The 23098-nt window shown below is 39.8% G+C and overlaps 1 protein-coding gene across 1 annotated transcript; it reads left to right on the top strand.

Moving 5' to 3' along the window:
• The first annotated feature begins 1621 nt into the window (after positions 1 to 1621).
• Positions 1622 to 21235, top strand: LOC142646579 (olfactory receptor 5V1-like). The gene is made up of 3 exons (XM_075825297.1): positions 1622 to 1924; positions 10397 to 11323; positions 21188 to 21235. The coding sequence occupies exons 1-3, from the start codon at positions 1622 to 1624 to the stop codon at positions 21233 to 21235; spliced, it is 1278 nt and encodes a 425-aa protein (XP_075681412.1).
• The last annotated feature ends 1863 nt before the right edge of the window (positions 21236 to 23098 follow it).

Genomic DNA, 23098 nt, shown 5'->3' with positions numbered 1-23098 from the left:
GTTACTCTTATCTACATTGCAGCGCCGATCTGCTGCAATAGGAGATAGGGGTTGCAAAATCTGGTGACAGAGCCTCTTTAAGCCCTGTTTCACTTTGTCCACTGTGCCTCTTAATGCATTACTCCTCATTGAAAACTACTGCTGCAATTTCTGTTTGAAGTTACTCTCCCGGGAAATCCTATTTAGCTGTCATCATTTTGGTCCTTTAACTGAGATTAGTGCCCTCGTATTAGTGACCTATTCAGTTGATCATATTTATAGTACGCCTGTGACATGAAAATCGTCACCTAGAATTTTAAGGGGCTTAGGTCCCCGGCAAAACGCATGATAGTCTTGCATCATTTGAAAAGACTTCAGGTAGATATCGCTTTGCTGCTGGAGACCCATCTTCTTAAGGAGTATTTTTCACGTATGCTTAAACTTTGTGTTGGGGAAGTTTATGGCTCTCCTGCAGTAGAACGTAAAGCATGGGTTCTGGTACTGATTCGTAAGGCCTTTCCTCATACGATTACTGATGTAGTTACGGATGATGAAGGTCGGATGATACATCTCCAGCTACATAGCCCACAGGCTACAATGAGTTTGTATAATGTGTATGTCCCGAATAGCTCGCAAAAATCTTTCTATGATAAGTTCCGTGATACTTTGCTACTTGATTCATTTCCGGATATAGTGGTGGGAGGTGATTTCAATGGGGTAGTGTCGCAGTATGAAGATAGATCGTTCAGACAAGTTGCCGATCTTACGGCCCCTGCCGCTAGGTCTTTTGTCGTTTGCATCGTTGATTGATGGCTGGAGACATGTTCATCCTGGTGACCGAGCGTATACTCATTTTTCTCACCCCCACTCTTCTTGGTCACGTATAGACTATGTTTTACTTAGCCATGCACTACTTTCAAAGGTCAGAGAGGTCTCTATTGCAGACTTCGTTATTTCGGATCATGCACCCGTCCTAATAGACTTGCTTGATACATACCCTAAAGGAGACGCTTAACTGTGAAGCTTTCCATCTTTTTTGACCAATGATGAAAGCTTTTTGACACTTCTGAGAGGTTGGTGGCTTGAGTATGGGGCTACAAATGGGGAACATGTATCCGATCCTCAGTTATTTTAGAATACGGCAAAGGCAGTTTTGAGCTCATGTCAGTAAACTTAAAAAAGTTGTACGGTTGCAATACGAGAAGACGAGTGCCGCGTTGCGACAGGCATATACCGACTTTCTCGTGACTCAGACCCCACTCTCTAAAACACAATGGATCTCAGCCAGGGGAGATTTCGATATATGGGCTGAGCGTTGTGAGGACTTTATTAGGACCCAGCAGGAAGTAGTTTATAGAAGATTTGGTGATAAACCTGGTAAATTGTTAGCAAATTTGGCTAGAGGAAAGAGACCTTTCCATTGTATTCAACGACTGAGATCCCCTTGGGGAAACATTACGGAAGACCCAAAGTCCATCAATACATTACTGGGGGACTATTATGCTTCTTTGTATCAGGATGACCCGGGGGAGATGCCTGAGGGTGGGGCCTTTTTGCAAAATATCTCTTTACCTCAAGTTTCTGAGAACAACTTACTGCCCTCAATGCGCCGATAACTGCGGAGGAGGTGCGGAGTGTAATTATGGCCCTGCCCTCGGGTAAATCCCCAGACCCTGATGGATATCCAGGCAAATTTTATAAAGTCCTTGGGACGCAACTGGTACCCGTTTTAAGTAGCCTGTTTAATAATGTGCTGTCAGGACGGGATCAGGCGTTTCGAACCAATTTAGCCTACATCAAGCTAATACCTAAGGAGGGTCGAGATCTTGATTGTCCCTCTTCTTATCGGCAGATTTCGCTGATTGATCAGGACCTCAAGATTCTGGCCAAGCTCATGGCAAATCGTTTGGCTCTGATCTTGCCCTCACTGATTGGCCCGTCGCAGGTGGGTTTCGTGAAAGGCCGTTTAGCCGTGACTAATTTCCGTAGAGTTGTTTTGGCAATGGATATGGTTGGGGATGGCCTAGGGGGAGAGACACCGCCCTGATCACCCTGGATGCAGAAAATGCATTTGACAATTTGAGATGGGGGTGGTTGGGTCAGGTGCTGGATACTATGGGTTTTCAGGGGGCTTTTAGAAGGTTTCTAGGAGCTCTTTACATGCAACCTAAGGCTAGTGTACACACGCCTGGTTTTATCTCCCCGTCCTTTCCATTGCTAAAGGGGACGAGACAGGGATGTCCTTTGTCCCTTTTATTATTTGATCTGGCTTTAGAGCCTTTGGCCCGGTCTCTGGATACAGACCGGATTTTAAGAGTATTTCGAGACTGGCCCTTTTTGCGGATGATATCCTCTTATTTATGGCTAATCCAGGCTCGGAGTTGCCTAAGGTATTAGATGTCATTTTGGACTTAGTTTTTTTTTCTGGATTTAAATTGAATGTCTCATAGTGTGAGGCCCTGTTTCTGGGGACCAAAGACCCACGGGGGGGGGGGGGTTACCTACTCATCTGTATAATATTCCTGTAGCTAAACGATCTATCAAATACCTGGGTTTCCATATTGGGCGCACCTCAGACTCCCTTTATCGTTTGAATTATCTCCCCTTATTTACGAGAATTCTGCATGACTTGAAACGGTGGCATGGTTTACCACTCTCTTTGTTGGGAAGAAACCAACTTCTTAAGATGATGTGCTTTTCTAAATTATTGTACCCGTTACAAACCCTACCACTTCTTTTGAAACATATAGATGTATCAAGGTTACATTCGGCTTTTGGTCATTTTTTATGGAAAGGGGGGAGGCCACAAATTCGTCTAGACAAGCTTATGGCTACTAAGGGGCGGGGTGGTATTAACTTGCCTAATGTACGGGGATACAATTTGGCTTGTTTAGCGTGACATGTAAGAGATTGGGTTGCACATACTAGTTATCATTCTGATCATGCTTTTGAATCACATTTTTGTGCTCCATGGGACCTCTGCATGCTTCTACACTCGTCCCTCTCAGCCATGCCTAGGTCCATAAAGCAATCTGGGATATGTAGGGATACTTTCATGGCTTGGAGTGCTATGAGACGGAGCTATGGTTTATCTTTTCGAATTTCCAAGTATCTTCCCCTATGGAATCATCCAGAATTTGTTCAAGGTAGGCACAACAGTCTCTTTGCAGAATGGAGGGCGAGGGGTATTCTTAGAGTGGAACATCTTCTCCATGACACGGATCTGAGGTGGCTTACTGGTCAAGAGTTGATAGATAAATTTGGGCTGAGACCTTTTCAATGTATTCAATATGCTCAGGTCCAACATTTCTTTGGAAATGCACTAAGGGATGTTGGTCGAGAAGTGATCACGAATGATATGGATCTTCGTTTTTAATCTACCACCGAGTCCTGCCATGCCTGATCGCCTGGTTGCCTACCCCAAATGTCATATTAGTAGAACAGACCTCTTCCATGGTTTGTGGCAATATTCCGAAGTTCAGCCCTTGTGGTCTCGGATCCGTGACATGATGGATACACTGTGGCGATTGACTTTGCCAATGTCTCCTGTCCTTTTTCTTTTCCACTATTGGGAGGAGGAGACGGATTGTGGCAGAGTGGAGGGGAGACACCTGCCTCAATTGTTTCACCTGATCTGTTTGGTAGTTAAGCGATTACTGTTACAACACTGGTTGGTGTCGACATTACCAACTATGCAAAATGTAATGAACCAACTCAAACAATGTTTGCACATAGAACGTTTAGACGCAGAACGTATGAAAACCAAACGCACTAAAAAAAATTTTTTGAAAATGGAAAGCATTTCTGGTGAGGCATTTATCTGACTCGGAACTTCAACAGGCGGGGTTTCCCTTCACGCTAACTACATGGTACTTGTTGGAAACTTTAAAGGATACGCTGGGTCATCTGCATTTACGTGACAGCTAAAATTCTTATCAAGATTATTTAGGATTTTCCTTTTTCCCGGGAGGGGGGGGGGGGTTCTGCCCCCATTTTTTTTCCTTGTCTCTTCATTTTACTACTTCATGTTTTCTTGATACAAAACAATGTGCAATTTCTTTGATTGTTGTATTGCTTATTGTTGTAATATTGTTTATTATTTTGGGCCTGTGTGCCCATATTTGTTGTATGGTTTTGTATAACTTGACGAAAATAAAAAAAAATGTGGAAAAAAAAAATAAGATATGGGGCACAAGCCCCGAGGCTGCATTATATCCCACACAATACCACACAATTTTTCTGCTGGTGGAAAGATCAGAGGGGGCATCCAAAAACATTTATTGAGCAGTTCCACCATTCATAAATTCTGAAGATGGTAGTATATCCTGATCCGCTTTCGCACAGTTTATAAAGCTTAACGCCATATCTTGCCCTTTTGGAAGGTAGATATTGGCGAAAGCCTGTGCATTGTCATTGAAGTGGAGGAACCTCATTATTGCTTCATAACGAGACCTGGGCCTTACTGCAGAATACACTGGGGTGGCTTGGGCGGGTCTTGTTGACCAGTAAGACCTAATGGAGGGCTTTTTTACAATACCTATATTTAGGGTGAGCCCCAAAAATGTTTTTAATTCTGGCAAATTGGTGGGCATCCAATCTCTGGCATGGGTGGATGAAGGTTTCTGCCTTTTATACTGAGTGGCATATAAATGGAAGTAATCCATTTGGACAAAATTTGCCTTGTCCACAGTTATGCCAGGAGTGGCAGTAGATCAGTGGATTCTAGGCCCAAAAGATGGAGCAGGTGCCCATACGAGAGCCTGAACTGGGGGGACCAAGCTGTCCTGTGCTACGGCACTACTAGGCCCTGTGCTTCCATGGTCTGCAGTTTCAACTGCATCAGGGATAATGTCCCCTGAAGAGGAACCTGAAGTGACGCTATCATCGTCACTGCCTAAAACAGGTTCTATTTCTGACGCCATCTCTGATGCGGTCTCAGACTCTGACCACAGCATGGCGTATGCCTCCACAGCGCCAAACAACTATATATATATATATATATATATATATATATATATATATATATGTATCTATAGCTATATATACAGTGAAGGAAATAAGTATTTGATCCCTTGCTGATTTTGTAAGTTTGCCCACTGTCAAAGACATTAACAGTCTAGAATTGTTAGGCTAGGTTAATTTTACCAGTGAGAGATAGATTATATAAAAAAAAACAAAAAAAAAAAACAGAAAATCACATTGTCAAAATTATATATATTTATTTGCATTGTGCACAGAGAAATAAGTATTTGATCCCTTTGGCAAACAAGACTTAATACTTGGCGGCAAAACCCTTGTTGGCAAGCACAGCAGTCAGACGTTTTTTGTAGTTGATGATGAGGTTTGAACACATGTTAGATGGAATTTGGGCCCACTCCTCTTTGCAGATCATCTGTAAATCATTAAGATTTAGAGGTTGTCGCTTGGCAACTCGGATCTTCAGCTCCCTCCATAAGTTTTCGATGGGATTAAGGTCTGGAGACTGGCTAGGCCACTCCATGACCTTAATGTGCTTCTTTTTGAGCCACTCCTTTGTTGCCTTGGCTGTATGTTTCGGGTCATTGTCGTGCTGGAAGACCCAGCCACGAGCCATTTTTAATGTCCTGGTGGAGGGAAGGAGGTTGTCACTCAGGATTTGACGGTACATGTCTCCATCCATTCTCCCATTGATGGTGTTCTTTGGGTCATAGGCAGCATTTCTCTTCCTCCAAACACGGGAGTTGAGTTAATGCCAAAGAGCTCAATTTTAGTCTCATCTGACCACAGCACCTTCTCCCAATCACTCTCAGAATCATCCAGATGTTCATTTGCAAACTTCAGACGGGCCTGTACATGTGCCTTCTTGTGCAGGGGGACCTTGCAGGCACTGCAGGATTTTAATCCATTACGGCGTAATGTGTTACCAATGGTTTTCTTGGTGACTGTGGTCCCAGCTGCTTTGAGATCATTAAGAAAGTTCCCCCCGTGTAGTTTTCGGCTGAGCTCTCACCTTCCTCAGGATCAAGGATACCCCACGAGGTGAGATTTTGCATGGAGCCCCAGATCGATGTCGATTGATAGTCATTTTGTATGTCTTCCATTTTCTTACTATTGCACCAATATTATGTCTCCTTCTCACCCAGCGTCTTACTTATGGGTTTGTAGCCCATTCCAGCCTTGTGCAGTTCTATGATCTTGTCCCTGACATCCTTAGAAAGCTCTTTGGTCTTGCCCATGTTGTAGAGGTTAGAGTCAGACTGATTAATTGAGTCTGTGGACAGAAGTCTTTTATACAGGTGACCATTTAAGACAGCTGTCTTTAATGCAGGCACCAAGTTGATTTGGAGCGTGTAACTGGTCTGGAGGAGGCTGAACTCTTAATGGTTGGTAGGGGATCAAATACTTATTTCTCTGTGCACAATGCAAATTAATATATATAATTTTGACTAAGTGATTTTCTGTTTTTTTTTTAAATATAATCTATCTCTTACTGGTAAAATTAACCTAGCCTAAAATTTCTAGACTGTTCATGTCTTTGACAGTAGGCAAATTTACAAAATCAGCAAGGGATCAAATAATTATTTCCTTCACTGTATATATATATATATATATATATATATATATATGCACAAACTAACGGATATATATTTTATATATATATATATATATATATATATATATATATATAATCGAACAGACTGTCTACACTACCGCTAACAAAAAAATAAACCGCTATTGATATATTATATATATATCCATATATATATATATATATATATATATATATATATATATATATATATATATATATATAATTATATATTTCCTACCTGCCTATTCTAATATTCTAGTAAAGATAGGAAGTTAGATGGATAGAACAAAAGATAGATGGATAGATAGATTGTATGGATAGAAATCTATCTATACAGAGAATGTATTGGTGTGTAAGACTGTGTATTTTTATTTTTTTTTGCAACAATTCTGCTGGCAGCAAATTCTCTCTAGGGCCTCATGCACACTAAGCTGTTTTTTCTTAAGATAAAAAGGGGGGATAAAAAAGAGAAAAAAAAAGAGAAAAAAACGGCGCTCCTCTAAGGTGATATCGTTCTGGTATTTGTAAGATAATGAGTAACTTAATGAATGGAGCTCACCTTGGTGAGTTGTGCAATGTCGCCAGCACAACTTAACTTTGTAGCTTGTACACGCTTGATCACACTGTGCTTGCCTCTGGAGCCATAACCGCATGGGGTGAATTCGTATCAGGAACTCCTCTCCTTGCGGTTTTGAAGTAATGCAGATTAGGAAGAAAAAGCTGCTCCTCTGAACGGGCGCTCAGGTGTGGATTGTACTGATATCTTCACAAAATCGTCAGGGTGTATTTTCAACGCGTTGCAGCAATCGAATTTTATATTGTTCTTTTTTAATAATAAAATCGTTGAAAATACACCCTGACGATTTTGTGAAGATATCAGTACAATCCACACCTGAGCGCCCGTTCAGAGGAGCAGCTTTTTCTTCCTAATCTGCATTACTAACCTGTTTTTGCGGCTGCAATTCACCCGCAAATCTGAAGGTGAATTGTGGTCCCATTCATTTCTATGGACCCATGCACATGACTGTGGTTTCCACGGTCCATGCATTGTCTGGGAGCCTAGACCGCAAAAATATAGGTCATGTCTTATTACGGCTGCATTTTGCAGTCTAGGCTCATTGAAATGAATGCACACGGTCATATACACGGCACGTGATTTGCGGGCGGCCCGCTGGAGACAATTGTCTCCCGCGGCCATCCGAGCTGCAAATCACGGTCTGTGCACACCACTACGGTCGTGTGCATGAGGCCTGAGTCTCTTCTTCTCCTCACATTGAAACAATGTGTGAGTAGAAGAAAAGAGGCAGGAGATTTGCTGCCAGAAATGTCAAAATAAAAACAAATGTGATCGCTATTTTCACAGTGACCACATGTTCAGGGACCAACAGATTGGTCCCTGATACTCTGCCCAGTACCCAGAGATGTTGGTAACAGCGTGGGCACAGGGCTGTGTGCACGCGATTATGTGCACACTATATTTTACATAGAAATTCATCTAATCACTGTGATTGGTTCTCACAGCGATCACATGTTCGGGGACCAAAAGATTGGTCCCTGATACTCTGCCCAGTACCCAGGGCTATTAGAAACAGCCAGGGCACAGGGCTATGTGCACGCGATCGCGCATGCACACTCTCTGAAGTGCCGCTGCAATTAGCCTATACGGCGGACTTCAGAGACCCTGACCGCTGGCCGTACAAACACAGCCAGCGGTCGGGAACCTGTTAACGGAAGGCAAAGTTTGGACGGCACTCACAATTTTTCGATATTATATCGAAGGTGAGCAACTGGCGAACGCCTTCTCTGCTCCTAACCTCGGATGCGGAAAAGGTGTTTAACTTGTCAATCGAAGTTACCTGGGCGAGGTGCCCCTTAAAGAGGTTGTCCACTTTAGAAAACTGATTTTCATATACTGTATTAGGGATTTCTGGGTTAACAGAGGGAGATTCAATGTTCAGGATCCTCATCTCTTGGGCAGAGTGAAGAGTGGTTACAAAAAGCTCTATAGGACATCCTGTCCTGCCTTACAGACAACACATTGTTTTGAATAACACCAAATTAACTTTAGAGGTTTACGTATAAATATGTCGTTCTGGCTCATATATTGAACAGGTGATTGTTGTTCTGAAAATTTGTAGGCTTTAATGTATGTCACTTATTAGTCTTGTACAAACTGCTTGTATTTTACTTTATATGACAAAACTCCATAAACAGTTTGTTAAAAAAATAAAGGGGTATACCCATCTTGCACATTTTTGACATATCCACAGAACTTTGGAACACTGCGCGTCAGTTTCTACTGAAGTAGAGCAGACTGATGAAAGATATTGCACTTACTATTATCTATGTTTCTTAAATTATAAAATATGAATTAGTACAATTTAAATAGTTTTTAAATGGTTGTGGGATTTAACTTTGGAACAAAAATACTAACCACGTGGCTACAGAACATTAGTGATATTGTATGAGCAATATCAAAATTACTGTTGCAATAGTAATTTATGATGTGTGTATATCATTTTTTTTAATAAGTTGACTTGGGATTTTACATGTTGTAGTGTAGCATATGGTACTCTTTTATTTTTTGGTATTTATGATTAATATAGGATTATCAGTAATATAGTTGTAAGGTCGTTTGGAACTTCTTTCTCAAAGAGAACGATTAATGTCTTGTTTTGACCCTACTTTATCAGGATTTCCACATGACTTCATGATACCATATTGCACAAATTGTTACATTTTCTATTGTGATTAATACATTATATAGTTATTCTTCCTTGTATATACTGTACACCTGGTGAGGTGCTCATTCCTGGTGAAATTTGGAGGTGTGAAAATGTTTAGTAGATATGGTACGGTCTAAATCAAGGATTTTAAATGTTTTTCTTTTGGTGCCTCACCAGCAAGAACATGGTGATGACTTGGTGTCACCATTGGCCTTAGTCCATGCCAAAAGTTTTAAAAATTACCTAAATTTATCATAAAATTTGTCTCCTGAACCAAGTAGAACATTAAAATAAGCACAAAAGGAATCTGTTATGCTGATAAACCAGAGATTGGTGTAACATGATCACTTCTATCAAAACAGCTTCCTGAGCTGTGTCCCACCAACAACTGGGGCCACCTTATTGGTGATGCCCACCTCACAGTTTGAGAAACACTGGTGTAAAAAAATGTAATATCGATAAATAGCCACAGTAATATAGTTGTGCACAAACATTTAAATGATGTTGATAAAACCCTTGTTTGCTTACTTTTATATTGTTACTAATTTATCAATAAAATAAGTGGAAGAACATTCTGATCTTTACAAAAGATAAAGCAAACTTATTAAAGTTCCATGTATTAGAGTATTTCTTAAGAAATGGAAAGCTTTATCGTAGAACTCATTCACAAAGGTACAATAAGAAATCCCTATTGGGAAACACAGCTGTCTATAAATATGCTTCTCTCATACAATGTAGTTGTATTGCAGTCTCTTGGATGGATATAGCACCACACACATCAGCAGGTAAAATTGCAATGACCTGTAGAACTGATAAGCACGACATATATATCTCATTTTAGACTATTATCTTCTGCTAACATTAAAGAAAATATAAATATCATGTTCAAACATATACATAGTATAATACTGATCCAAGAGACATAAGGTTGATATGCTTTGGTTTGTTGACAATGGATCCTCATTGAATGGGTATTAACAGACTAATCTTTGACAATGATTTTGATCTACAAAGTTTTACCTATTGTCTGATATATTGATTGTATTTATCCATCTCTCTAAGTAGAAGTATGTTACATTAATATCTAATGATACAAATAACAATGTCTCTTTTCCCACAGAATTACTCAGACAGATGCATGGCAAATAACAAGACCACATGGCTCAATGAATTTACCCTGCTCGGATTGACTGACAATGCTAAAAGTGAATTAATCCTCTTTGTGTTCTTTTTATTGGTTTACGTCATCACAGTTCTAGGCAATTCTCTGATGATCATAACTATTACTCTGTCTTCCGCTCTTCACTCACCAATGTACTTTTTCCTGCGTAATCTCTCCATCGTAGACATGTGCTATACAACTTCCACCGTTCCTAAACTTCTTCTGGATTTTTTGTCAGATGTAAAACGCATTTCTTTCTTTGGTTGCGTTGCACAGTTATATTCGTTTATAACTTTTGGTGGGATTGAATGTGTCCTGCTGGCTGCTATGGCAGGTGATCGCTATGTGGCTATTTGCATGCCACTGCGCTACACCGAAGTAATGAGTTGGAAGATGTGCACTATACTTGCTACAGTATGTTGGATTATTGGCTTACTTAACTCTCTTGCTCACACTGTCTTTACATTTCGGTTACCTTTTTGCAGGTCTAGGTCTCTCAACCACTTCTTCTGTGACATACCACCGCTTCTTGCATTATCATGTGCTGATACTACTATTAATGAAGTTGTGGTGTATACTGCTGGGGGGTCAGTGATCTTAGGATCTTTTTTGTTAACTATTTTGTCATATATTTTGATTGTTACATCGATTTTAAAAATTAGGACAGCGATAGGAAGAAAAAAAGCATTTTCGACTTGTGCCTCTCATCTGATAGTGGTCATACTTTACTACGGAACCATTGTCTTCACATATATACGGCCTACATCTACTTATTCACTTGACCAAGATCGTGTTGTTCCTGTTCTTTACGGGATCATTACTCCCATGTTGAACCCAATCATTTATAGTTTGAGAAATAAAGAAGTACATGGAGCTCTGACAAAAGTCATTCTTAGAAAGCATAGTCCTCCTCAAAATTCCTAATGTTGACCAGATACAGTGTCATTTAATTTTACTTTCACACAATGAATACCAACTAAAGCTATGTTCACGTCTGCATCCGAGGCTCCGTTATGGGCTTTCGTCACAGATCCGGCAGGGTTTGCCGGAGTTTACTGGAGACAATAGCGCAGCATGCTGTGCTATTGTGTCCGGTAAAATCACAGACACCCCGATTGAAAACCGATGGAACCCATTAAAGTCAACAGGTTCCGTCGGCAACGGTCGGTATCCGTTGCTTCCATTATTCCTTTGTTCTGCTCCTCTGATGGAACAGAACAACAGAACACACCAATTCAGGTGTAAACCCAGCCTTACAACACAAACATGCATGACAAGAAACAATATTTGCCTTATGTAATCCATATATCTGAAGTTTTACACAATTCAATACAATTCTTAGTGCAATAAAACAAAGTGATCTGTTTTGTTAATTGTTTTATTTCATTTTTACTTACAATTTATGTGTTTTTAACACTTATTGTAAATCTCCACTTATTTTATTATATTCATTGTGTAGATATCAATTTCCGATACAGACTTGGCATGAGCCCCCATATCTAATGCTGTGTGGCATCCAACTAACAAGGCTTTTCTCACATTACATTTCTCATCTACGTACGGCACATATGCCCAATGTATTCATAGAGCCCCCTTGACCCAACGGATACCAAAAGAGTGTCATTTTGCCCTCTGTCAGGTTGGTATGCAATGGCATTCCTTTTTTTAACTGTATAGGAAAGTGTAGTCTGCTGCGCTATCTTATAGAGAGGCATTCAAAAAAAACATACACCGCTCAGAATATTGTTTTTCTTTTATTGGGAGTCTATAGGTGATGTATGCCTATAAAGTGGCATATGTTTCATTGGAGATGTAATCCTCTCGATATATACTCTCACATATATCGCACATATACTAATGAATAATGAGTAAATAGGCTCAATTCTAATGTCGTGTAGGGACAGTACAGTAGCTTCAGGAGCTGGTTTGTCATTACTTCATCTGCTCTCATCTTCACAGAGCCCACTCACAATCAGATTATTTGAAGAAAATGTGGAAATAATATTGCTGTTCTTAAGTCTCAATAATTACCAATTTGGATCTACGTGAACCATATCATCAAGATGCATAATGTCCTGATTAAGTTAAACCATAAATATCTAAGTTAGAGATTTTCAACGAAATTTGTTCAATCCCGAGCAGTATCAGTTGAGAGGAGGTTTTCTACAGATTCAACCACTTTTAGTGATGATATAGTATGTGTGACACATGCAGGGCGCAATAAGGGGCAATTGTAACAGACCTTCTCCAGGGTCTTCCATAATCAGGTCTCCGCCATAGGCAGTGGGCCACTAGAAATTTGAACCCAGATTTTATGGTCCACAAGCCATGGGGACTGGTGAAGGATCCAACAGATTGTAGGTCCTTTTAAGTCCCTTTCCCAACAAAACACTTAGCATGTGTCAGAGACTTCACTATGCATTTTCAATAAATGGAACTGAAAGCAGTATAAATATCTATTCACCAGTTCACTAGATTCTTACATATATGTCAGAAATCCTTAAACATATATATATATAAAAAAAATGGTTTTGGAATTATGTAAGCTCTTTAAGAATATAAGGGTGTAACCCATCAGGCCCAAACTCTTTATTCACAATCATTGTTTTCTAAGTCTTTTTTGTTATTGTATGATACTGTTATTTAGACAGTATGATGGTTTTTATTGTGCACAATATGACTGTGCTATAAGGATAATTTCTCTGAACTTTTCTGTTTCTCTACTTTCAAGAAAGGGAAAGGGAGACCCCCATACAATGTTTTTAACCAGGGGTCTCCACCAAACTTTATTCAGACCTTATATGTATGCTACATACACAGTAACCATGGTTCCATTGTATGTATTCCCTGTAAAATTGGAATCACAATATTTTGTGAAGAATGTTTCCAGTAACTAGCAAAAATGAAATATTGCATTAATATAGTACCGCATATAGTGTAGAATAAACAGTACAACTTAGCAGTGTATTTGTCTGAATAAGTAAACATTTACAGTTTTATGAAAATATGGTCTCTGTAAGAATCTCATATTTATTTCAGAAGTTCCAGATAATTCCATTAAAAAATGTTTTTTTATGACTCGCTTAGTTTTTAGATCTTCTTAATACGTATAACTTGGGATTAAGTTTTATTTGCTTAATATTTGATTTCTAAGATTATTTTCTTCTAAACACACCTTTTATTTATGTCATATATTTATTTTATTTGTTACTTGTGAAAGTGATTAAAATAATGTTTCAATGATTTAATTTTGTGCAGCGGCCATCTTGTCTGGAGTCTTCATCTTGTTTCTTTTGTAATGAATAAGAAAGTCCTTACTCCTTTAAGACAAGTTTGTATGTTTATGAAAATACACTGCCTGTCTAAACGTTTAAAAATACAGTTTATTAAAGATTTAATGTGAAAAATAGGGCACTAATTGCCAAGGATCTGAATATATGCGTTGGCAACACAGATCATAGATGCTTTATGGAGTGTAAATGGAAGCCAACCACTGAAAACACTAAGTTGAAAGTGTATATGACAGTTTAAACATGATTAGCCCATCGCTACAACACTCCACAAACGTAGTGAATAAATAATAGTTTGTTTAGTTGCCACAAACAACCAGACAAACTATGTGTCATATACACTTTCAACTTAGTGTTTTCAGTGGTTGGCTTCCATTTACACTCCATAAAGCATCTATGATCTGTGTTGCCAACGCCTGTATTCAGATCCTTGGCAATTAGTGCCCTATTTTTCACATTAAATCTTTAATAAACTGTATTTTTAAATGTTTAGACAGGCAGTGTATTTTCATATCTAATTAAATATGTACCTTACACACTGAATATTTCGGAATATAAGTTTGCATGTTTATCTTTGACCTTGGATCCCATACGAGGCTGGGAAAGAAGGAACAGGGAGGGAGTAAGATGGGAGAGGGAGACACATTCACATATGTATGTGAGTATTTCTCCCGATCTTAAAAGAATGATCTATTATATCCTTGCCAAGAGCGATAGGCCACCCGCAAACCCTGATGTATGAAGAATTATAATATTACATTTGAAATGTTTTGTATGTCTGTAATTGGCTGTATTTGAAATATTGTCACATTGCCTCCGATTGGTTAACCGCAAGCCTACACCCCTTTTGAGTGATATTATTGTAATTGAATTTGGCAATAGACCTCAGAGGAGTATTTTGAGCATACCAGCAGTGTCTGTGTGTTATTCCTCTCTCCATATATCGATAAAACATGATTTGAAACTGGATAAATCACTGGAGGTCGGGTATCGGTTGATATACCCATTACAAATTTCAGTCTAATATATTTTGACTCAGTTGTTGTATCAACAATTTTGGTGCCGAAACCCAGGAGATTACTCGTCTGAGAAGCTGTCATTGGAGGTCGGGCGGCATTGCATCAGTGAATATTAAAAAACGTCCGGTACGTAAGAAGCTTATTCTTACAAAACCTTTTTCGCTCATCCATTGCCGAGGCTGGAATTAGCCGTCATCACCTCACATCTCCTGAATGCAGTAATTTAGCCAGAAGTATGTGGTATGTTGAAATCTTTTTGTGTAATGAATGATTACATATATGTATGTCATCTTTAGTTTTTGTTGCAGATGTGTGCATCTTGAGGTTCATGGTATGAGAGAATTTTTGCTGGTATTGAACATTGAAACTGTTAAGATTGTATGAAATAGAAGCTGTGAGGAGTGAGCGCGTGACCCCCCCCCCCTTTGGAATATGATGATGTAGTGAGGAAAAAAAGAGGAAAAGAGGAACTATTAAAGTGTCAGTGAAAAAACTTGTGCAGAAGTAGTGTGAATCCATTGCATACATCTGTCTGTGTGTAAGATGAGAAAGCTGAATGCTGTGTAGTGAACCTGCAATGAACTGTGCTGTTTGGATTTGTGTATTGTTACAGGTTTGTTGGAAATGTAATTTATTGTTGGCTGTTGTGTAACCTGTTAAGGATTAAAAGCTATGTTATCCTGTTGCCCACTTGCTCTGAGATAGTTGAGTGTCGGGGACGCCTGGCTCGGCGAGGTACTATGTGTCCATAGGTGACACAAACTGCCCGTAGGTGGCAGAGCTGAGAGTCACAGACTTCTGACCAGAGTTACAGAACATTAACCCAGTAGATATGTACTACAAACTGCCTGTAGGTGGCAAAGCTGAGCGTTACAGACCACTGACCAGATTTACAGACTACTAACCCAGCAGAGATAAAGACTTTCTGTAGATGACAGAGTTTGGATATTTGTAGGTAATATGCTGTAGAACTTGTATTACCGTCAAGGACTTCTCTGGTAGTCCTGATAATGGAGAACTCGGAGAGAAAAGCAACAGGGGAAGCCCTGTAGTGTGATGTACAGACAAAAATTATTGTGACAAACAGGGAAAGAAAGACGCTATAACAACTAAAAATGGGTCCTGTAATAATCAGGTCCTTTGTCAGGATTGTAGTAGTCAAATGAATATATATGAAAGTGTATGTGACAAGTGTGATAATTGTGTATGTACCATTACACAGTATAATAGGGAAAACTTTGAATGTTGTATTGAGTAATAATTTATATGCTTCTAGTACACACTGCCAGCTTGTAATATTATGTGTAAGGGTCCTTAAAAACATACAGTTGTATGCATTGTCAGACTGACATAATGTAGGAATCGGTACAGACTGATTTCTAGCACGCATTTGATAATTCAGCATATAGAGTGTCGTAGTAGTATAACTACCTACACAAATTACAGTGAAGGACATTGGTATTGGTGCACACCCAGGGCCCCAAAATAATTAATCACCAACATACGTAGCAAATCCCCAGACTATAACCCACAAAGTGAATGGTTGAGTGGGGAGGATGAAATATATGTGATCAAATAAGTTGATTGTTCTAAAATGTAGGCTGTGTGGATGTTAATAAATGGCTGTTTGTGAATAGACAGAGACAGACAATTAATCTGCAGTGCTGTGTGTAAGGAATTGATGATGATAACTAATGTAGATTGTGACAGGGGGAAGGCGGCTGTGTGATGTAACGTTTGCAGTGTGAAGTCTGAAAAACACATTGATATAAGCTTATACATTGAGCATGGACTGATGAGACAAGTGACGACAATATTGCATTGATTTTTAGATCTATGCTCTTGTTTTTAACAGCAGTACTGTGTAAAATTCTTAGTGTCTTGTGTATGGGGTTAAATTAGAGTCATTACAGAAAAGTATTGGTCTGAAGAAATGGGGGGTTGTATGTGAGGAGACAGGCGGAATCAGGCTGCATGGCTGGTTGCAGTGATTAGGAATGTTTCTTATCTCTGTGCATGCGCTGTGGTCCGTAAGTATAGTGGGAATAAAATATTACAGCAGGCTGAATTTGCAAAAAATATAAAAGTTACGTTACATATTCATGTGTTATGATATGATATGATTTCATGTTGTAATGTTTTAAAGTTAATTCAAATGAATTAAAATACAGATATTGTGAGACACGGGGTCTTGAAGATGTATGTACCCCTACTGTTCCCTACTCCCACATTAAGTTTATTGATTTGCAGTAATTAATATTAGCAGATATATTATTTTCTGTTTTATTGGATAAAGAATTACAATTGTTATTTTTGTTTTTACATATGCAGGCAAGTGGTATAGTACTGCCTAATGTTATTTTTTAAAATGTATGATGTTTTAAGAGTAAATGGTTGCTAGTTATTGAATAGATAAAATGTAGTTTTGTCAGGAGAAATTCATTTTTGTTCCAGGCTATTGTGTATTACATGGGACCAAACCAGTGCCCCCAGTTAGAGTGCCCAGCCTTATTATGTTGAGATATGTCGTTTTGCACCCTGCTAAATTACTTCCGCAGAGTCCAAAAAGGGAGAGTAGTGATGAGACTGATCAAGTACAATTTTGTATTGTTTTGACTTTTGTTTTGTTTTGAATTTTGTTTTGAATTAATAAATTTGGTTCTAGGAGGTCACAAAATGTGTATGAGACCCCAATGAGTAATTCAGATTAAATGTGTAAGAGAGTAACCCAGATTTTGAGTTTGTCTGTGTAGATGGTTCCAGATCCTTCGAGAACGGTAAATATAGCACTAGGTATGCTGTGCTGTAGTCTCCACCCAATATGAGATATTGTGTAACAGACCATTCCCCTCCAGCAAATCTACACAGGAGGTCAAGGTGATGTCACTCACAGATGAGTCTTTACAGATTTAGTAGGAAAGGAGGTGGAAATTGCCTGAACATTAGATTTTAGTGAAAATTATTTTTGTTTGATTTTGTATTAATCAGGTATTTACAGGACCTGATAGGGGTGGGATTTACAAGTGTTCTGGATTATCAGATGATTGTGGGAAAATAAAACTCCACCCTTTTGACATAGTCTATCTATATTCAACATGGGTTTCCAATGTAAATTTGTAATGTAAAGATACTTCATCATATGCAGTATGTACATGACAGGATACACGGTAGTCACGATGCATGAGGTAAATCATCCAGAAACCACTCTCGCCTGCTTGTTCATCTCAAGGAGCAGAGCTGGAGGTGCTCGCTGAGGCTTGTAACCTGGCAAAAGGTAAGCCGGCCAACATTTTTACTGACTCTAGGTACACTTTTAGCATCCCCCACAATTATGGGCCCATTGGTAGTAGGACCTTTGTTGGATCATCAGGTAAGCATATTGAGAGAGAAAGAGATGGCAGACCTAGCATGGAGAGCATGTGCAGCCAGGTAACAGAAAATTGGTTTGTCCCTGGTTTCAATAATGCCACCACTAGGTTTGTAGTAGCCTGCATGATATGCACACGGCATGACATAGGTAAAACAGCAAAGGTACCTATGAAAAGTGCACCAGCATGACATAGGTAAAGCAGCAAAGTTACCTATGAAAAGTGCACCCTGACCAGATTACCCGTTCCAGTGACTGCATAACCCCTTAAGGACGCAGCCTAGTTTGGGCCTTAAGGCTCAGAGGCCATTTTTCAAATCTGACATATTTCACTTTATGTGGTAATAACGTCGGAATGCTTAAACCTATCCAAGCGATTCTGAGATTGTTTTCTCGTGACACTTTGGGCTTCATGTTCGTGGTAAAATTTGGTCGATATATTCAGTCTTTATTTGTGAAAAATTGCAAAATTTAGAGAAAATTTACAAAAAATAGCATTTTTCAGAATTTAAATGCATCTGCTTGAAAAACAGACGGTTATACCACCCAAAATAGTTACTAGTTCACATTTCCCATATGTCTACTTTAGATTGGCATCGTTTTTTGAACATTATTTTATTTTTCTTGGACGTTACAGGGCTTAGAACATAAACAGCAATTTCTCATATTCTTAAGAAAATTTCAAAAGCATTTTTTTGAAGGTACCAGTTCAGTTCTGAAGTGGATTTGAGGGGCCTATGTATTAGAAACCCCCATAAAACACCCGATTTTAAAAACTAGACCCCTCAAAGTATTCAAAACAGCATATAGAAAGTTTTTTAACCCTTCAGGCATTTCACAGGAATTAAAGCAAAGTGGAAATGAAATTTTCAAATTTCATTTTTTCTGCTGAATTTCAATTTTATTCAATTTTTTTCGTGTAACACTGAAGGTTTTACCAGAGAAACACTACTAAATATGTATTGTCCAGATTCTGCAGTTTTTAGAAATGTCCCACATGTGGCTCTAGTGCGCTCGTGGACTAAAACACAAGCCCCAGCAGCAAAGAAGCACCTAGTGCATTTTGAGGCCTCTTTTTTATTAGAATATATTTTAGGCAGCATGCCAGGTTTGAAAAGGCGTTGAGGTATCAAAACAATGGAAACCCACCAGAAGTGACCCCATTTTGGAAATTACACCCCTCAAGGAATTTATTTATGGTTTTTGTTATGATTTTGACTGCACAGTTTTTTCACAGCACCTATTTGAATTGGGCTGTGAAATGAAAAAAATTATATTTTTTCCAATAAGATGTCATTTTTGATCAAAATTTCTTATTTTCACAGGGAACAACATACCCCATTTTGTTGCCCAATTTGTCCTTAGTGCGGCAATACCCCATTTGTGGTGATAAACTGCCGTTTGGGCCCATGGGAGGGCTCAGAAGGAAATGAGCGCTATGTGTTTGTTGGAGTCCAGATTTTGCTGGATTGGTTTTCGGGTGCCATGTCGCATTTTCAGAGCCCCAGAGGTATCAAAGCAATGGAAACCCACCAGAAGTGACCCCATTTTGGAAACTACACCCCTCAAGGAATTCATTTATGGTTTTTGTTATCATTTTGACTGCACAGTTTTTTCACAGCACCTATTTGAATTGGGCTGTGAAATGAAGAAAATTATATGTTTTCCAATAAGATGTCATTTTTGATCAAAATTTCTTATTTTCACAAGGAACAACATATCCAATTTTGTTGCCCAATTTGTCCTTAGTGCGGCAATACCCCATTTGTGGTGATAAACTGCCGTTTGGGCCCATGGGAGGGCTCAGAAGGAAAGGACCACCATTTGGCCTACTGGAGCATTTCTGGTGCTAAGTCATGTATGCAGAAGCCCCTGAGGTACCAGTAGAGTTGAAACCCCCGAGAAGTGACCCCATTTTAAAAACTACACCCCTTAAGACATTCATCTAGAGGTGTTGTGAGCATTTTGACTCCACAGGTACTGTGTAAAAGATAATGCGCAGCAGATGGTGCAGTGTGAGATTTGCAATTTTATATATATATATGCCATTTCAGTGTCCAATATATTGTGCCCAGCATGCGCCACCGGAGATATACACCCCTTAAATTGTAATGTGGGTTCTCCTGGGTACGGCAATACCCTACATGTGGCTGTTATCAGCTGCCTGGGCATACGGCAGGGCTCAGAAGGGAAAGATGAGGGGGGTAAGCTGTGCGGAGTGCATCAGGGTAAATTAAAAATCAAGGGATGTATGATACATTTTAAAACAATCTTTTATACAGAGCCCTGGTTTTTCGGGACACGTGTCACAATGGTATAATATGTCCTCCCTTATCCCCCTCTTATAGCAGACTCTGCACCTCTTTTGACTCTTTCCCTTTCCACCGGTTTGGGGAACTTCTCCTGGAAAGTGTTGCCCTGGTACGATGCGTGTGGCCTCGCTTCCAGAAGTACTGGGTGCCCCCCCTTCCTGGTCCCTAAAGATTAGATCTTGAAATTCCAGGAAAGTTCCCCTTGCACATCGACGTAGCATGTACGCATTGTACAAAGCCATCTGTATGATGTGCACGGCCAGCTTTTTATACCACACCGCATGGCATTGTAGGGCTTCAGGACTTGATTTGACAAGTCCATCCCTCCCATGTACCTATTGTAGTCCAGGATGCAGTCTGGTTTGGGGGTGGCCTTTCCTTCATATATCCTAAACCTGTAGGTATACCCTGATGCACTCTCGCAGCTTATACATCTTCACGCCATACCTTGGCCTCTTACCCGGCAGGTACTGGCGGAATTGAACCCTCCCTTTAAAATGTACCTGGGACTCATCAATAGAAATACACTTCTCGGGGGTGTATGTTTGGGAAAACCGGGCACTGGAACGGTCTAATAGGGGTCTCCGTTTATACAAACGGTCAAAACTGGGGTCATCTCGGGGTGGGCACAGCTCATTATCAGTATAATGTGAGAAGCGAAGTATTGCCTCATTTATTTATTTTTTTAAGTTCCAGTTCAGTTCTGAAGTTGCTTTGAGGGGCCCATATATCATAAACCTCTATCAAACACCCTATTTTAGAAACTAGACCCCTCAAAGTATTCACAACAGCATTTAGAAAGTTTATGAACCCTTTAGGTGTTTCACAGAAATTTAGAGCAAAGTAGAGGTGAAATTTACTTTTTTTTTTTTGTCAGAAAATCCTCTTTATACCATTTTTTTTCTATAACACAAAAGGATTTATCAGAGAAACGCAACTTAATACTTATTGCCCAGATTCTGCAGTTTAGAGAAATATCCCAGATGTGGCCCTCGGGCGGTAATGGACTGAAGCACCGGCCTCAGAAGCAAAGGAGCACGTAGTGGATTTTGAGCCCTCTTTTTAATTAGGCACCATGTCCGGTTTGAAGAGGTCTTGTGGTGCCAAAACATTGGAAACCCCCCAAAAGTGACCCCATTTTGGAAACTAGACCCCTTGAGGAATCCATTGTAGTTTTCTTGGGGTGCATGCGACTTTTTGATCAGTTTTTATTCTATTTTTATGTGGCGTGGTGACTAATAAACAGCAATTCTACTATTGTTTTTTTATTAAATTTTTTTTACAGCGTTCACCGTGCGCTATAAATGACATATTCACTTTATTCTGCGTGGCGATACGATTACGGTGATACCAGATGTTTATAGTTTTTTTTATGTCTTATGGCGTTTGCACAATAAAATACGTTTTGTAAACAATCATTAACTTTTTGTGTTACCTTATTCTAAGAGCCATAACGTTTTTATTTTTCAATCAATAAAGCCGTGCGAGGACTTATTTTTTGCGTAACGAACTGTAGTTTCGATCAGTACCATTTTTCGGTACATGCGAGTTTTTGATCTCTTTTTATTCAATTTTTTGGGAGGTGAAGTGACCAAACAATTGTGATTGTGGTACGGTTTATTAATATTTTTTTTTACGGCGTTCACCGTGCGGGATACATAATAAAATAATTTTGTAGTTCAGGCCGTTACGGACGTGGCGATACCAATTATGTATAGTTTATTTGTTTGTTTATATATTTTTATTAATAATAAAGGACTGATAAGGTAAAAAGGGGGACTTTTACTTTTATTACTTTTAAAACTCTTATTTTCTTATTTTTACACATCTTTTTTTTAACTGTATTACTTTGTCCCACTAGGGGACTTGAGGGCAGGAGGCCCTGATCGCTATTCTAATACACTGCACTACATGCGTAGTGCAGTGTATTAGAATTGTCAGCTACTCACTGACAGCAAGCATAGTGGGTCCTGACGTTGTCAGGACCCACTAGGCTTCCGTCTATGGCATAGCCGGACGCCATTGTTTGGTGTCATAGTCACCATCGCCGGCCGCTATCGCGTAGCAGGCCGGCGATGGCGGATTAACCCCTAAGAAGCCGCGATCGCTATTGAACGCGGCTTCTGAGGGGTTAATCGGCGGGGGAGCTCCGCGATCGGTCCCGGCACATTGAGCAGTGATAGTCTGCTGTCGGAAACAGCAGCTATCACAGCTCATGAACGCGCCCCGCGCGAACGGCGCCGTGTTTACTCCATGACCTACTATTAGGTCACTGAGCGCGAACGCTACAGTTAGCATGACCTAATAGTAGGTCATGGAGCGTTAAGGGGTTAACATACAACTACCCAAGGTGGGTGTGTATGAAAATGTGCTCGTATGTATAGAACTGTTCTCAAGGTGGCCTGAAGCCTGGCCAGTATTTTCCCCACTGCAGAAGTTGTGTGTAGTGCAGGGGCGTAGCTAGAGGCTCATGGGCCCCGATGCAAAAACTCTTACTGGGCCCCCCCCGCCGCAAACTTCTCATGGCCGACGGTCCACAGCTTTCAGCTGCATCGCTGGGTCTCCTAAGTGACCCAACAATGCAGCACTAGCAGTCGGGGGCGTCACTAAGGCTGGGTTCACACACCCTATTTACGTAATGGACGCAGCAAAAGACGCCTGCACATGCCATT

This window comes from Rhinoderma darwinii, chromosome 1 (genome assembly GCF_050947455.1).
Source record: "Rhinoderma darwinii isolate aRhiDar2 chromosome 1, aRhiDar2.hap1, whole genome shotgun sequence".
Classification (NCBI taxonomy): Eukaryota; Metazoa; Chordata; class Amphibia; order Anura; family Rhinodermatidae; genus Rhinoderma; species Rhinoderma darwinii.
Note: the sequence above shows the minus strand (reverse complement) of the source record. Positions and strands in the feature narration are given on the sequence as shown.

Coding starts and splice junctions, on each gene's coding strand:
- LOC142646579 (XM_075825297.1), top strand. CDS start 1,622: ATGGCCCTGCCCTCGGGTAAATCCCCAGACCCTGATGGATATCCAGGC. Junction 1,925..10,396: donor CACTGATTGGCCCGTCGCAG/GTGGGTTTCGTG, acceptor CTTTTCCCACAG/AATTACTCAGACAGATGCAT. Junction 11,324..21,187: donor TACATGGAGCTCTGACAAAA/GTCATTCTTAGA, acceptor ACCCTATTTTAG/AAACTAGACCCCTCAAAGTA.